This window comes from Anser brachyrhynchus (assembly GCF_964034855.1).
Source record: "Anser brachyrhynchus genome assembly, chromosome: 1".
NCBI lineage: Eukaryota > Metazoa > Chordata > Aves > Anseriformes > Anatidae > Anser > Anser brachyrhynchus.
The window spans coordinates 105230513-105246714 of record NC_137694.1 but is presented as its reverse complement, the minus strand read 5'-3'; the positions used below and the strand labels follow the sequence as shown (position 1 = coordinate 105246714).

General features: G+C 45.0%; 1 protein-coding gene across 2 annotated transcripts in view; it reads right to left on the bottom strand.

Annotated features, from left to right (window-relative positions):
- The window catches only part of LOC308178800 (alpha-2-macroglobulin-like protein 1), a 30621-nt gene extending 14842 nt beyond the window's left edge, over window positions 1–15779 (bottom strand). For both annotated transcript variants that reach the window (XM_080557882.1, XM_080557881.1), the window contains exons 1-21: window positions 14977–15779; window positions 14148–14331; window positions 13084–13128; window positions 12610–12754; window positions 11847–11899; window positions 11525–11545; window positions 10882–11041; window positions 10196–10280; window positions 9652–9766; window positions 8272–8380; window positions 7310–7419; window positions 6305–6469; window positions 5209–5430; window positions 4316–4379; window positions 3622–3767; window positions 2881–3027; window positions 1902–2075; window positions 1413–1518; window positions 743–851; window positions 423–648; window positions 92–218 (exon numbers count right to left, since the gene is read on the bottom strand). In XM_080557882.1, the coding sequence (XP_080414008.1) occupies window positions 92–218; window positions 423–648; window positions 743–851; window positions 1413–1518; window positions 1902–2075; window positions 2881–3027; window positions 3622–3767; window positions 4316–4379; window positions 5209–5430; window positions 6305–6469; window positions 7310–7419; window positions 8272–8380; window positions 9652–9766; window positions 10196–10280; window positions 10882–11041; window positions 11525–11545; window positions 11847–11899; window positions 12610–12754; window positions 13084–13128; window positions 14148–14331; window positions 14977–15044 (2581 nt within the window). In that variant the 5' untranslated portion in view covers window positions 15045–15779. The remainder of the gene's footprint in view (window positions 1–91; window positions 219–422; window positions 649–742; window positions 852–1412; window positions 1519–1901; window positions 2076–2880; window positions 3028–3621; window positions 3768–4315; window positions 4380–5208; window positions 5431–6304; window positions 6470–7309; window positions 7420–8271; window positions 8381–9651; window positions 9767–10195; window positions 10281–10881; window positions 11042–11524; window positions 11546–11846; window positions 11900–12609; window positions 12755–13083; window positions 13129–14147; window positions 14332–14976) is intronic.
- Window positions 15780–16202: the final 423 nt, after the last annotated feature.

Below are 16202 nucleotides of genomic sequence, written 5' to 3'. Positions count from 1 at the left end.
ATCTATGTACAGATGACAGGACCAGACACAGAGGCAGGCAAATTTCACACTTCCTCCCACTGTTGCCACACATCCCTCTGCTCAACCTCACCCAGTCTGGTGGCTGTCACATTCCACACAAAGGTTTTTGTTTCATTGGCACAGAGGCAGCTGGTGAACTGGCAGCCTGGACAGGCATCCACATTTAGTTCTGGGGTGTCTTTGAGGGTGGTGTGCACCTGAGTGTGGTAGGGTGTACAAACACGCATTAGCATAGAGTAAGTACCGGGCCCTGCTCAAATGAGCAAATACCATGGGTCACGAAATATAAGACTGTGCTTTGTGGCCCAGATGCCAGTATCTACATCTCCAGAAGCTCAGAGCTTGCCTTTGGGCTCAAGCTTTTGCTCCAACAGAGGCTATGGGATTGGGGGAATACTCACTTGGATACAGTCCTTGAGGTAGTTGAAGACAGTGGCTTTTAGGCTGAAAGTCTCTCCTCGGGTCACAGAGTAGGGCAGTGACAGATCTACAAAGAAAGGCTGGAAGACCCTAAGCGTGGCCAAAGGAGAGAGCCCAAAACCAGTATCAGCAACACAGAAGGTATCGGTATGCCATTCTGTAATAGTGTCGGGTACAGTAAGTTGGAGAGATGCTTGCCCGTCATCACTACAGCAGGAAGAAAGAGAGGAGAACTTGCTCAGGAGCAGTCAGAATTTTCCAGGGGTCTCTCTGGGGAAGGCAGGCAGAGACTGTTACCAACCCAACAGGGACCAAATCCCAAATCCAGGTTTCTGGGAAACGTGTCCGTGGTTCGGGCTTCTCTGTGTCATCTGACTGAGGTACAGAATCAACACGGCCAACATAATTGTCTGCAGAAAAGCAAGTGGTACGTCAGAAAATAGCATGTGTCAGTACAGGTGAAATTGCTTCTTCATTTGCAGGCAATCTAACAAAAACCATAAATGACCTGCGACACAGAACAGAGTATGCAGGATTGGCTTTTCAGTGACAATATGACACAGTGTCTGTATCTTTGGGGAACACAACTTTAGGGAGAGAGAGTTGGATGGACTTTAGCCTGAGGCTCAGTCTGACAAATCCAGAAAGTTTGGTCTGGATCCAGAAAGGGACAGAACACTTAAATGGAGTCACACTGTTTTAAGCAGTCTGTGAAAATACTGGTGGAGAGCACACTACATTTTCCGTGAAGAGTGCAGAACCCAGGGACAGCCAATAAGGCACAGAGATTTGAGCTTTTATCTGTGATATATAAATCAGGTCCTTTAAACTGAACACAAACATCATTCCTTTCATACACACACAAAAGAGAAACACAGCAGGGTGGAAGTCAGCCATCTCAGCTGCAGCCTGGCTAGGACTGGGAGAGGAGAGCCCCTTCAGTCAAGGAGATGGGCATTTCCATTACTTACCAGTTACACTGTCTTTGCTAGACAACATCTTTTTCCTGAAGTCTCGTTTTATACAGGAAACTGGTTTCTTGATTTTAGTATTGGTTAATATTTTCATGCGCAACATCTGGAAAAACAGTAAGAGAATAAATCAGTGATAAATAAAAGGGAACAGGAATGTTGAAAATACTTGAGATAGCAAGAGTAAGTGAGTTGTTCATAGATGAAACAATTAAAAATGCTACTTGTTCATATGCATATGCATAGACTTACAGATTCACACTCCGGGCAGTGCATGAGGAATGCGCTATGCTTACTCATAAGTTTAATCTTTCCCCATAGTCCCCAGGTGAGTGTGGACATGATGGAGAAGAACAAGGCACAGATGACTTTTAGCAATGAAAGTCAAAGCAGCTGAAGTTTGCTAAGAGTAAATTCTTGTAGGCATTCAGGATGGCATAGTGGCAATCACTGTCTCAGGAAAAGTTTGGTACAAATGCAGAGAATCACCTTAAACAGATTAAAGACATCAGCTTCACTTTGGTACCACGGTGCTTCCATCCAAGTCTTTTTATGGAGACCAGATTTCTGGGGCAGACAAGGGTATGCATCAAAGTCTTCCAGGTGATAAGGGAACCCTCGTCCTCCAATTACAAAGCTGTCATCAAAGACTGTCTTATACAGCTGCAATGGAAAAACAGAGGCCTTTATAAGGAACTGGGCAACATGCATGTATTTGTATGGGTCTAATAGTTGTACTGTAGCCCTCTCTTATACTTCATAAAGCTTCGTAGTTGAAGATGTTGGCACTGGCCCAGCTTACACTAAAGGACATGAAGCCCAAGGAGTGGATGTAGGCAAGAAGCCCTTAGTTTGCAGACTGTCACCTCTGACAGCTCAAGCCTTTTAACTCTAAAATGAAAGATTTGGATAGGACACATGACTCAGTTTGAGCACAAGGCATATCTGAATTACAAATTCAGCCTTATGGGGTTATGTCCTGTCTTCTGTTTTCTAAAGAACTGCTCAGGTGCTCAGCATGAGCTGTCATATGGTTATAATTCAGCAAGGCCGGAGGCAGAAGAACAGGAGGACCCTACCAGGGCAAAATTCACTTTTAAAGGCTTAGTCTCACTGCCTGATAGCAGACAGAAGAGCGGAGAGGAAGGTAGATGTGAGGAAAGCGCTTTCGCTCTAAGCAGTGAGCACTAGCATCTCTTTGAAGCTGCTCTCCCCACATACTTCTGCAGTGGTGTGCATCTTCCACCACTCTCCAGACGGACCCACAGTGCAGGGCGGACGCGCTAGGAACATGAACAACACATAACTGCTCAGAAGAGGCCCAGGAGGGGGAGTACCAAAGCAGCCAACTAACGATGCTATGTCCTGTTAGGACTATGGGCTTCCTCCTTTCAGGAGCCTCCTGCCAATGCATGGAGATAGAAGGCAGGCAGACATCATGGGGATGGCCACAGGAGGCTGCACTCACTGTGTATGCTGTTAGGGTATTGTTCCACGTCAGGAGGACACTCTTGTCAACAGATTGGACAGAGCACAGGGACCCTGGAGCAGCCTTGAGATCCAGACTGACTTTTGACCCTGGGACTTCCTCCTTGCTTGAGAAGTCCAGTGCCACCTGCAAAAGGAGATGGGGTCAGGGGCTCACTGTTGGAGAGTGGGACTCTGTGAGTCTTAGGTGTTTGGACAGCAGGGTGAAAAACAAAGAATAAGGTAGGGAAGGGAGCTGAGATACTGACAGAAACCATCCTGGAAACCTATTGGGAAGGTTACTGGGGCTGCAGTGCACAGAGCCCAGTCAAAATTCCCCTACTACCACACCACCACCTCCTGCTGATGCAGAGCTCACACATGTAGCTAGGCAAGCAGGCTTTCTTTGCATTAGGGAGAGGACAAGGGATAGTGTCACTCATGTCACTCATGGGGACTCATGTCATACCCAAGTCACTCATGGGGAATGCTGGGAGTTCAAGGGGGCATGTTTTACTCCTTCGGAACAGCTTGCCTCTCAGTGTAGGGGAGGGCAGACCTAGGAATCTAGGTAAGAAGGAGGTTACCTGTTTGTTTCCCAGTCAAAAATACTGGACATCTGGTTTAGCATGTGTCCAACTTACACGTTTTGGCTGAGGATAAAACAAAACCAAGAACCACAGCAGGCCAGAGCATATCAGTGATGCAATTGTCCTCTCCTTCCATTTTGTGTTTTACTTACCTTGTTCTTAAAGCATGTTGCTACTTGAAACTTTTCCACATCAGCTACCACCTCTCCATCCAAGAAGAGAGCATACACCAGAAGTTTGATGTCAGGAAGGAAGTCATTGCCAACAGTCAGAGTGAACGAGAAGGAACCCTGTAGATCTGCACAAGACAACAGCTGAGAAGAGGGGGAAAGCTCTTGTTTGAATTCACGCCACACAGAATCAGCTGATTTGGGTAGGATATACAAGAAGAATCAAAAGAGGGAATTCAATACTTTATACCTGTAGACGGGAACATCCCACACATACACTGTCACAGATTACAGATTAACAATAATCCCAGTATACTAGCCCCTTCTTTGGCTCAAGGTTGGCAAAAATATCTCCTTTTCCTCCTGCACCTTAGATAAGCAGGCAAGCTACACAAATTTTTTATCTTCTCCAAAGATACAAGGTAGCAGCAAAGTCATAAGGTTGGGTATTAGGTCAATTAGGCAAGACAGAAGAAAGACACTTGTCTAGAAGGCCACTGAACTGATGAGAGTGGAGGTTGTGTTGGTCTAATGAGGTGGACCACACACTAAGAACTCATTTCAACAGCTTCTTCCTGTGGATAATAGTAACACCTGCAGAGATTGTCATTGGTTGGCAGTCACAATTTTCTGGTATTTGTTATGGTGCACTTAATTTTCATGAGGTTCTACTCACTCTCATGCTGGAGAATTGATACCTGCTTCTCTCCACTGAAAAGGATCCTGCCTTTGGCAATCACCTGAAGAGCAAAGAGAAGAGCCATTGAAGGGCCGGAATTCTGCAGGCATGAGGAGAGTGGGAAAAGAACAAAAGAAGAGAGAAGGAAATGCCTGACATATTGCCACAGAAGCTCCTCTGGTAGGCTATGACCTAAAGAGCTCTGCAGCAGAGGTGGTGATAGCTGGGAAGGGACTTCAGAGGTGTTGGTTAGGACATGAGAAGAAGTTGCCACTTATGAAGCCAGAGATACATCTGAGTCTAGCACTAGCAGCTGTTTTTAAGCACCACTGAAGTCTGATTTCACATTGTTAGGATACAACACTTTTCAAACATATGAATGAGCTCAGTTCAGTAACCCATATACTAATAACCTCTCAGGTAAGCTGAAAGTAGTCGGACTCTTGCTTTGGACTCACTTACCTGTAACTGGACTTCATCAACACATGGTAACATACCTCTGGAGTGCATCAAAGCCCTGGTAATTTCAAGTTTGTTTTGTTTTGTTTTGTTTGTTTGTTTGTTTTTCTGTATGGAACCAGGCCAGGGGAAGTCAGCTGCACCAGAGATTGCCTCTGAGCTCACATAACAGAAATTAAGGTGAATGGCAGGCATCTACCACCCAAGGTTAGGCCGGGACAAACAAAGCAAAGCAGCTGGAGGATAGGAGAAGGCCCAGGATCTTGAGGATAAGAGGACAGGAGGTTGGGGCAGAACAGAATACACAAACTGACTTTTACTGTCCTGGGAACAGTATACTCTTTACCAAGGGTATCTGTGTGCTATTGTGAAAAAGATAAAATACCAGTAAGTGTGACCTTGCCCGAGATTCAGATGTCTTCTCTGCTCACCAAGTAGTAGAAATCAATGTGGTCTGCTTTAGAGCTGAGTTTATTCTGGTCAAGGATGTAATACACTTCCACTTCCTGCTCTTGATCACAGGGCATCACATCATTCCTGGCCTTGATCTCAAGGAAGCTGTTGCTCTCAGAGTAGAAAGGTTTCAGCCAGTGGAAGCTATCCTCGATACCTTCAGATATCTCCTCAGTGTCATTTCCAAGGTAGTAGGTGCCCTTCAGAGCACAAAAACATGAGTAAGCAGTCAGTATGACCTGACAAAGGAGTTTGTACACTTTGAGTCTGAGGAAAATACTAAGTTATTACCTGGCAGATGACACATCTGTATGCTTAAAACATTCTTTTGTTTAAGGTCAATTTTGAAGTCAGTAATACTTTCTCTTATGAAGTTTTAGCAAAAATCTAAGTTTAGTAGCTTTGCACACAATCTTACTTTTCCTCCTTTGTCTTTCCACTTAACATCAGTCTTTAACTGTCTAGCATGAATCCAACACCCATGTTTTGTGTTTGTACTTCTGCTTAGATGCCCTTAAGTACAACAGGTGCAGAAACAGCTTTTGCATGATGAAGGTCTACTTCCGTGTGGAGAATCTAGGGCTCTGCAGACAATATCTGTGGGCCTAGGAATAGGAACTAAAGCCTGCCCCTGGGCTCCCTGAGGACGGAAATCTACCTCCCAGATTACAGAACCGCTAATCATCAAACCACATCAACCAAAATTAGGGGACCTCACCCTGGATAGGCTAGGGTCTCAGGGGAAAACATCCAGAGCAATAGTTTCTTCCAGTCTGAGAAACAAATAGCAATGGGAAGTCATACTGCTTGGGCATGAATCCCACATCAGCTGCAAGGAATGCAGAGAGTTGGAAAGATGCATCTACTGCCGGGCTGGCAACAATGAGCTTCAGGTGTAGGATCAGAAGGTGTGAAGAGAAGACAAGTGCTTCAAAGTCTGGTATTGAAAGGGAGGTCAAATGAGATTAGAAGCCAGAGGATTGTGCCCCAGAAACCTCAGATGTCTTCTACTTTCTGCCCCATTCCTTCAACTGCCCTTACTTTATTTATCTTTTCACTGTGGCTGATGCTCACCTTCAAAGAAACCAGTGTGCTGTTCCAGCTGGTGGTATCCAGTGAGAAGTGGACTTCCCCTTTCTCATCTGTGATGAATGACAGGTGTGTCTCCTCATCGTCGATGTCAATTGTTAGGTAGACTGTTTCATTTTGGAGGGAAGAGTCATCACTGTGGCAAAACATCTGCAGACAAGGGAAAGAAGTTAATATCCCTCATGCCACACTCCCAGGCCCCGACAATGCTTAATACTAATTATTAGTATCATCAGGCTTTCTAAGTCCTTTGAGCTTTCAGACAGGTTGGAAGGATCCAAATAAAAACTGAATAAATACACAAAAACACCAGTGTGTAGCAGTTCAGGACCAGAAATAAAGTATAGTGCAGCCATACTATAGTATACCTACAGTTGGCTATAGGTAAAAGTTACCTATATTGGGTAAAAAAGAGGTAATTTCCTTGGATCCTGAGCTTTTTCTTGGACAATGCTCCAAGATCCTAGAAGATCAGAAACTGTCTTGTCTCCAGCAACTTAACTCTTACTGTTTTTTGCCCTCCTTCATTATGTGATTAGTACTGGCCCAGATGGAAGTGTTTCTAGCTCCAATGGGACAGCAGTCCTAGCATCACGCTGTGGACTTGGGTCAGCAATGACTGACAGTAAATGGATACACAAGGCTTTAGTGATTTCTGCCAAGCTGCCATAACCATTTGGACAGCTGTCCACAGGTAATAATATTTCCCTGCTGCCGACACCCCCATTCCGTATGCCTTATATCACTCAGAGTAGTTTCAGGAGCTGCTCCTGAGGCAGCTCTCAGAGACTGCAGCTGGCTCTAAAATTCCTTTTCAGGGAAATTACTGGGTTAGGGTGTAGAAAAGAAATTGCTTCTATAGAAGGCTTCATTCATAGTTGCCAGATATTGACAGAGCAGCACTTAATTTCCCAGAGACAGCTTCTTTCTACCTACAGAAAATTAGACCTATGATGTATTCTCAGCAGAGAAGGGACCTGTGGGTGTTACCTTCCCTGTGTATGGTAATCCACGTTTGTAGAATGGATGGAGATTGATAAACTCTATAGACTTCATTCTTGTCACAATAGGAATTCCAGATATATTTTCAGTCTTTGCTCCTGTGTGGAGAGAGAAGAAATCTGTTAAACCCAAGCAGTCCTCTTAGGAAGCAGAAGATGAGAAGATGCTTCTACACTACCTACATCTAAATTTAGAAGAGAAAATACATTCTTCTAGTGTACGATTCCCTCAATCTCTCTGGGATATTTGCTTAATGACAGGATACATCATACCTTATAAGCACATATTTCTCTTTTTTGCAGATTAAGAGAAATCAAATGACTGTTCTGGTATAGACAACTATATTGTAGATGCCTAAAAGTGGCCTGGGAAACCCCACCCACAGTGTGGCAGTTCAAAAAATGGACACCTCCAGTTGCCAGAACAATGGGACATTAGCACTGATGATGACTATGCTCCTCATAGTCAATATTGTAGCAGAATAAAAGGGAGCAGAATGGGATTCCTGACAGCAGAAGTGTCCATAAGCAACCCTGCCTCAGGCTTAGGAAGTGAGAGGTCAAGAGACTCTGTGAGTAGGGACTACCTGCTGGGATGGTGCACTACAATTAGCAAGAACTGTGAGGATTTGTTGCAGACTTTTCCATGACTAGCTAGGGCTTTGTAAATGGTTGAGGAACACCTCAGTGTCCAGGCAGTCACTGAAATGACATCTGTGTGCTTGTGGAGATGGAGGGTAGAGAGGATTAGGAAATCTGGTCATAACAGGTGGGAGAGCTACTAGAATAGAGAACATCATCATGATGGAAGACTAGGGAACTCTCATCATGAATTCCTTTCAAAAGGAATTCAACTGCTGCAAAAAGGCCAAAACAAAACAAAAAAAAAAAAAAACAAAGAAATGAAAAGCTGTCTGCAGGGATTAGAACTCTTCACATGTCCTGCAGTACCTGTTCCAATTTCCTCCATTTCCCCTTTCACATATATGTAGCTGTCAGATTCATTTAATTCCAGAGTCCTTGTCTTCACTGTAAAAGTAGTACAGCCATTCTTGTCTGTCTGGAGAAACAGAGACATGAACAGAAAGAAAGAGCACGATGTGGAGGTAGAGGAGCTGTTTCACAGATGCTGGGTAATGCTAAAGAAGTATTTCCAAATACTTGCGGAACAGAGGGAAGCGCAAAGACCTGTAGTTGCAGAAATCCGCCACGGATACCTTAGCCAGAGAAAAAACTGAGCATGCTTGGATTAAAGTCACCAAAAAAGGGGCACAAAAAAGTGCTTCAGACAAATGACACAATGGTTAGTTGTGTCACTGGCTAAGAAGGAGACTGGATTAAGCCCACACCCTGCCTTTAAAAGAGCATTGGTGTCCACCTGAGCTGGAGGTAGCCTTCTCCCTAAAACTGTGGTCCTGATGAATTCAGTCTGATATGCTGGCATTCTAGTGACAACTGTCTCTGTGATGTGGCCATGCTAAACAAGGGCATCCATCCAGTTACAGATTTCAAGAGCTGTGCCAATCATTAGGTAGAGGCTGGGTACAGGCAGTCTGCCATGAGAGTGGGGATGGACAAAGTGTTTCTAGCTGTGTCTGTTAAGTTCTCTGGAGAACCTTGCATGGCTTTCTGCATGCTATGTGAGAGGAAGTTGGCATGCATCGTTCCAGATGGAGATATTTTGCTACTGGATGGATTTTAAAAAATGCAGAGATCCAGTTGGATTTTCATATTCCAGCTTGTTTCTGGCTCACCTGACATTTAAAAATATTTTCTTGTGACTTGCAAGCTAAAAGAGCTGCATCTGAAAGCTGAGAGAAAAAAAAAATAACCTTGGGGCTTAACCAAAAACATATAACGAGCACAAATGAGCAGAAAGTGTAACCAGCACTGGACCTAATATTTTACAGGACACTGGTAAGCTTAAGATTATCTTTAAACTGTGTGAACAGAGCAAGAAATGGTACATTAAGCCACTGACTATCTGATTGTCTGATTTACTGTTTATTGGTGGGAACGGTCACAAGGCTGAATAGACCAGTGGTCTGATTCTGCGCAGTATGATACGGATTCTTGGGAAAGGCCACAGGAACCATTACTTACACAGAACTCATGCTTTCTCCTGAATTACTGAGTCAGATATGGGCAGCCAGAATAGTAATCCAAGTAATACAGGAGTTACAGGAAGAGAAATCAATCAGGTCTAAGAAGTGGGAAGACACCAGATTAAACAGATTTGCGTACAACAGAGGTGCAGTCAGGCAGATTAAGAGGACAGATGGACAGACGTTTCCATCAGGTGATACTTTCCACTCTCATATTTCCACCTACCCAGCTCTGTTTCTTCCTCATCTCAGTAGAATTTGAGAAATCTCTCTTCACAAATTGTGGCAATGTTACAAAAGTAATATCTATTTTCCCTTGAACAGGATTCCCGTAGGTATACCTGTGTCACAGGGTAGAAACACACCTGAAGATGAGATACTTCAGCAGAAAAATTGAACCAGGCCCCCCACCCTACCATGGATGAAGTGGAGCCTGGGAGAGCGTTGTATCTTGTTTGTTCGGGAACTTCAGCTCATCCCTGCAAAACAGTTTGCATTTCTTTCCACCCACTACACATCGGGAATGCGTTTCACAGAATCAACACAGCCCATTTTCAAGCCACCATCTCAAGTGTGCCCCTGACCAGCATCCTTAGTGGCCTTCAGTCCCACAGTGAATGACCATAGGTGAGAAGGAACCAGTTCCACAAAGTGATCTGGCTCTCTCAACAAGGTAATGCAAGAACGTCATACTGGAAGGCCACTTCTCTGCTACCAGCAATTTAGAGGTGATTGTGGAGCCAAAGGACAGATACCACAATGGTACTCACCTGCCACATAACTTCAGCTGAAATTCCTCATCTGCTGTACTGATAAAGGGAGGGTGCTCAATCTCTAACTCAATTTTTGTCAGCTCTGCAGACAGAGGCACGGAAGAGGGGAAGAGGCATGGACAGAGAGAAAAGAAGAAAAAAAAAGCAGTACTGAGTACGGTGGGCACTGACTGGAAATTCTGCTGTAGCTGCAGTCAAGATAGTAATGACGCCAGTTATTCATCCCCATGTTGTGATAGTGCTTACTCCCTTTGCCTCCCTCTGCTGCTGCAATTCCACAAGGAATTGCTTTCTACTCTAGCTCCATCAGGCATAAACATTGTAAACAGGTTTGGGTCACTGCAACTGAACTGGGCTAGGGCATGATGCAGCTCCTTATTATGGCAGCTGACTGGAGAGAACAGTACATTTAGCTTAGAGGAGGGTGACAATGAGCAGCAGAAAGCGCTCACCACAGGGTCCAGCTGCAGCTAGAACAAGATCTACAGTCTTGTCAGACTACAACATCTGCCTTGTACCCTACTCAGCTGCAGAACATTCAGACCAGCATGAGATGTGTGCCCAGACCCATCTATGTCCCTGATCCGCTCTTCTCCCAGGGCAAAAGGTCTGATGAACATGGCCACGTCTCTTCTCTACCTACCCACACTGCTCTTCCCTCACCTCTGTTGTCCAAGTCTCACCATATTCTTTAACGACGAAGGTACTTTTAGCCATGTCTTGTTGCACTGAGATGGTATAATTCCCAAGGGCTGCTTCAGAGGCCAAGGGGAAGGACAGATCCACAATGCCATGACTTGACTTTACATTCAGCCACTCAGCAATACGGTTATGTTTAGGATCCTATTTGGGAAAGAACATTCAGAGACACTAAGTCACACTGGGAGCATAGGTACCTGGAAGGTCCAACCATACTCAGGCACAAGAAGGCACTACCAGGGCTTAGCCTTGCCCCAGCAGAGAGGATCCCTTGTCACAGCAGAGACCACCAGGTGAGACTCCTTCTCCTCCCTCCAGTACCCTTTTACTGAACTTTTGACTTGCAAAGGCTGTCAGTAAAGCTACTGGGAAGTGGTAATACCACAGAACCATAGGAAGGAAAAGCAGCTGTGCTGTATCTATTGACCATTTTGCCTTGTGCTTCTGCTCTGATTCATTACTGCCATGCTTCTAGCTCGGCTATGTGCTGCTTTGAAAGAAGAGGCCAGGTAGAAAAGAGTTCAGATGACTTATTTATAGGGTTACATTTGTGGCACAGCTCAGTCAAGGAGAGAAAGGGCACAGTGGAAGAGACAGACTCCCTCCGGTCAGTTCTTTGTCACTTACCAGCAGCCATATCTGGGGAAACTGTAAAAAAAAAAAAAAAAAAAGACACAAGCTCAGTTTTGTATAGAGCAAAACAGCATCCATGTGAACCAGAGAAGTTCTGCTCCATCCAGACCCTACATTATGTCTCCTCCTTCTTCTGTGCTAGCTTACACTGCAGTCTTTCTCCAGGGGACCAATAGATGAGTGGTTTCCCTTCAAAAATCGCTTGTCTTTAGGACTTAACAGGCATGCAAGGAGAGGGAAATGTCTCATTCAAAAGCCTCTCAATGTGTATCATGCTGAGGCTCCTCCTTCTATAAATGCATGGGGTGAAACTCACCTCATTTTTAATGACTTTAAGGTCATTGTCAAGGTTCACAATTCGAAATTTCACTGGAAATACAAAGGAAAGGATAGTAAAGCATTCTGCATTCAACATGTCCTTGCACAAATCTTGTTCTCCCTTTCTGTTCCCCAATATCTATGCATCTCTCTGTTTACCTTAGAGGTATTCAGGTCTTTCCCCAAACAGCCCTTCCCAGCACCTGCCCTCCAGCCCCAACCCCAGCCCCCACCCCACCCAGGACTTTGTCTGGGAGGTTTATATGCAGCTGCAGGCTGTAGAAGCTCACTGCTTTTACCTGGAAGGATTATAATGATGTGTAAAACAGTGGGGTTGGTCTTTCTGCAGCCTGTTCATATTGTGAAAACTGCGGAATAAGTCTCCATATTTCTACAGCCTGGAGGTGCTCTAAGCACAAAGCATCTGTGCAGTGACTTTAAGCTTTACTCAAATGTAAACAAGTATTCAAAAAATAGCAAGAGATTGCCTAGTGTCCTAGAGTGTTCTCGCTTTCCTTTTGGCCTCATGAGAGATACTTCACCAGAACAACACCTGGGAGCAGCAGGCTGAGCATTTGGTACAGCACGGCTTATGGGGGAACATCCTGACTCACATTGTTCCTGGAAACACTGAAAAAAGAGACCTGCTTTCTTCTAGCTCCAAAAGGCTTAGCTTGGTGCACTCGATGAAGTCTTCCCTCAAAATGTGACTGCTACCTTAATCCTTCCCTCCCCATTTCCACGTCACCTTCTTGCCTTACCTGTTTCTCCAGGTTTGTATAAGGCCTTGTCTGTCTTTACCAGAATTATGTTCTTCTGGGGCTTGACCAGTACCTTCTTGCGACCCTCAAAGAGCACACTGTCACCGCTGTGTATCAGGACATGCAGAAAAACCACCTCCTCTGACTGCCAGATTAAAACAAAAACTGCCTAAGAGTAGAAGTAACTTGAAGAGGAAACTAAGGCTACCAAAATCTCCAACTTAATTCTTCTCTGTCCCCTTTCTTTGATTTAGCTCTTTCCTTTCTTTAGTCATAGACTTCCACATGCTCCCCAGTTTCCTTATTCTCTTTTCTCTGCCTTTCCCCTTGTCACACTTGTGCATTTCTAAATTTCTTTCTCCCCACTGCTATCTTTCCCACCCTGCAACTCCTCCCTTTAATATGGCTCAGACACAGGAGAGGCTGAAGCTCTCTAGTTTGTAAGAGGAGAGGCAGCCAAGAAAGGTATCTTACTTGTGAAGCTGAAGCATCTGTTTCCCAGGGAATTAACTCTGGTACCTAGGTTGATTGATGTAAGGAAACAGAAAACAAATTCATCAGAGATTTTGCATCTTATCCCAGACGTGAGACATCACCTCACTGTTAAACAATCCTCAAACTTCAGAGTCCAAACTCCACTGCATGAATCAGCCTCTAGACCACTTAATATTGCTTGAAGAAGAAGCAGTCACCATCTGTCTTTTATTCATGAATGTAAGAGTGAACCATCTGACATATCATTCTCCCCGTCACAGAAATTTAAGATTTTTTTACAAACAAACAAAACAAAACAAAAACAAACAAAACAAACAAACAAACAAAAAAACACATAGGGAAGACAGATATGGAGCTGACTAAGGCAGTAATGGGAAAAAGATAAGGGTCAGGCAAAAACTTTGGACATCTCACTATCAGAAAGACTAAGCTCAGCAGGGGAAAGTGTTTTTGTTTGTTTGTTTTGTTTTGTTGTTTTGTTTTGTTTTGTTTTGTTTTTTAACTACAGATGCCCTGGCTTTCCAGAACCAGGATTCACTCTCTCCTAAGTCCTGGCACCAAACACTTTGTTAAATATTGTCTTGCTGATAAAAGAACCAGAATTGACTACAGACCCTTCTCGAGTTCTGCTGAATCTGTAGGACAATCAGAGCATAGGCACAGCAACTTAGTATGGTGCTGAAGGAGACAGGGAGAGTTTGTAGAGTCCCAGCACCAGACACATCTCCACGTCTCTCCAGAAATGTAACTGAAATTTCTGTAGTCATGTCAGAGCCTCAGTGTGGCTAGTTCAGCTAACTACAACAGCAGGATGAATTCAGCCGATAGAGATTAAAAAATATATATCTACACTGTGAAAGATTGCCTACTTTGTTAGGTTCTAGGACACACTTGTATTTTGTCTGGAACTGGTAGGAAAAGATACTTCACCTGCTTGGAACCTCATGGCAAGGCAGAGAAGGACAGTGTGTCAGGAGAGCACTCCTGTCTGAAGTGAGAGGAAGATCATCTACTGACAAGTCGGCAACCACAGCTACACTCACCTGGAAGGTGATGCACTCAAAAGTACCTGGCTTCTCCACGTCCTGTTCCACCAGCGTGCGATTCTCGGTTTCCACCTCCAGGGTGACAGCCAGGTGAACAGCCTCAGTCAGGGAGCTGAGGTGAATGCAGAGCTTCTCCTCTTGGGAATGGCGAATGACAGCAGGGAACACCACCATGTAGTGACTAGAAGAGAGCAGATGTTCAGAAACAATTCAGAGGCTCAGGTGGACAGGCCAGAATAAATCTCTGCTGCTTTCATGAAGAGGCACTCCAAAGGTCAGAAATGTCTAAGAGGCCTACAGTGAAGGAACTATGGTGCAGCTCCCTTTCCATGCCAGAAAGAAGCAACAGGCCCAGCATGGAACCAGATGGCTCCTGGTATGTGTCTTGTCACCACCAGCCAGGACACAGCTGCCCCAGCAGCAAGTACACAAGAACAGAAAGTTTAGGTGAGGAATGAAGCTGAAAACTCAGTCAGCGAGGCATAAGGTTTCAGGCCTCACACCAAATTTCATCCTCACACCAAATTGCATCCTCACAAGCACAGGATGAATGAAGGCAAAATTGTGGCTTCTGTAGCTTTTCAGTGTGTACAGTGCACTGCTAGTGCGGTGCCTGCACTAGCATATACCAGGGGCTTCACCTGCAGTGGTGCTTGACACCCAGAGCTCCAAATTAACTCAGAAGGAATTGCTTCTGCTCAGCCTCCCTAATAACAAGATTCCCTGCATGCAGCTCTGTGATGCTAAACCGTGCAGCACCTCAGCACCACACCCTTCAATGACAGTCCTTTCCACCAAGCCCCCCAAAATCAAAAGATAATCTCACGGTTCCAGGCTTGCTTCAGCTGCAACTGGGAATAGGGTCAGGGCTAAAAGGAGCACTGGTGCTCCCATTGCTTGGGCTGGGAAAGACAGCTGTCAAGATCCGCACGGGAGGAGAGAGTAGCCTGTATTGATGGGCTGGAACAATCCTAAATACACCCCTCAGATGTTCCTAAGGCCAAAGTGTGGGGGAAGTTTATATATGGAGATTATATCTCTTCCAGGCTAATGACACTAGCTAATATTTACTTACTTCCACCAATGGCAGAGTAAAGACCACACAGCACAGTTCTCCACCCATGTCTAAGCTCAGATGGCATTCCAGGTGGTGGGATGTCAGAGCACTGTGGGGGACATGTGGAGTGGGTGACCTCTAACCCAAACTCAAAGGGACTTAGCAGAAAAGCTCACCTCAGTTTTGGCTGGTCTGGATTCTGGCTGTAGCATCCTACGGGAGACAAAGCAGCTATTATCCTTAGCTTGTGAAAAAGGATCCTCAGCTCTCTGACTGTGCTTTATTAGTGATCTTCCCCTCATCCAGTTTTTCATCACTGCTTGAATTCAAAACCTTTCAATTAATTTCCTCCCCACCTCAAAAAAAAAAAAAAAAAAAAAAAAGCAGAGACCACATGGAAGCAAAGTGAGAAAGAAAACAACTCTTTTCTGCTTCCCATCAACAAGCAATGTTCGGCCACATCCTGGGAAGCAGGGCCTCAATATGTGTAGAAGTTGTTCAGGAGGACAGACGTCTTCATAACAAGAGCCCCCCCTGCTCCTTCCCCTTTCCCACCATTTACTGCTGAGTGCTGTGTGACACCACATGGTATGAAATATCCCTTGGGTCGGTTTAGGTCAGCCGCCCTGGTGATGTCCCCTCCCCACCTCTTGCCAACCCCCAGCCTACTGGCTCTGGGGAGCTTTGGAGACAGTTTTGATGCTGTGCCAGCACTGCTCAGCAATACACAAAGCACTGGTGTGCTACCAATGCTGTTCTAGCTACAAGTTGTGATCCTGTGAAGTGCAGAGCGCAGCACTGTATGGGCTGCCGCAGGGAAAGTTAACTCCATCCCAGCCAGATCCAGTTCACAGCTTCATCCAACCATAAGGTATTTCTACAGTGACACCACCACCAATCTCCTTCAGACTCCTATCAGGTACTGCAAACTTTTATTTCCTTTTTCTGGATGGCAGCAGTGGCAGCTGAAGCGAGCAGGGCTTGGACCTATTTGC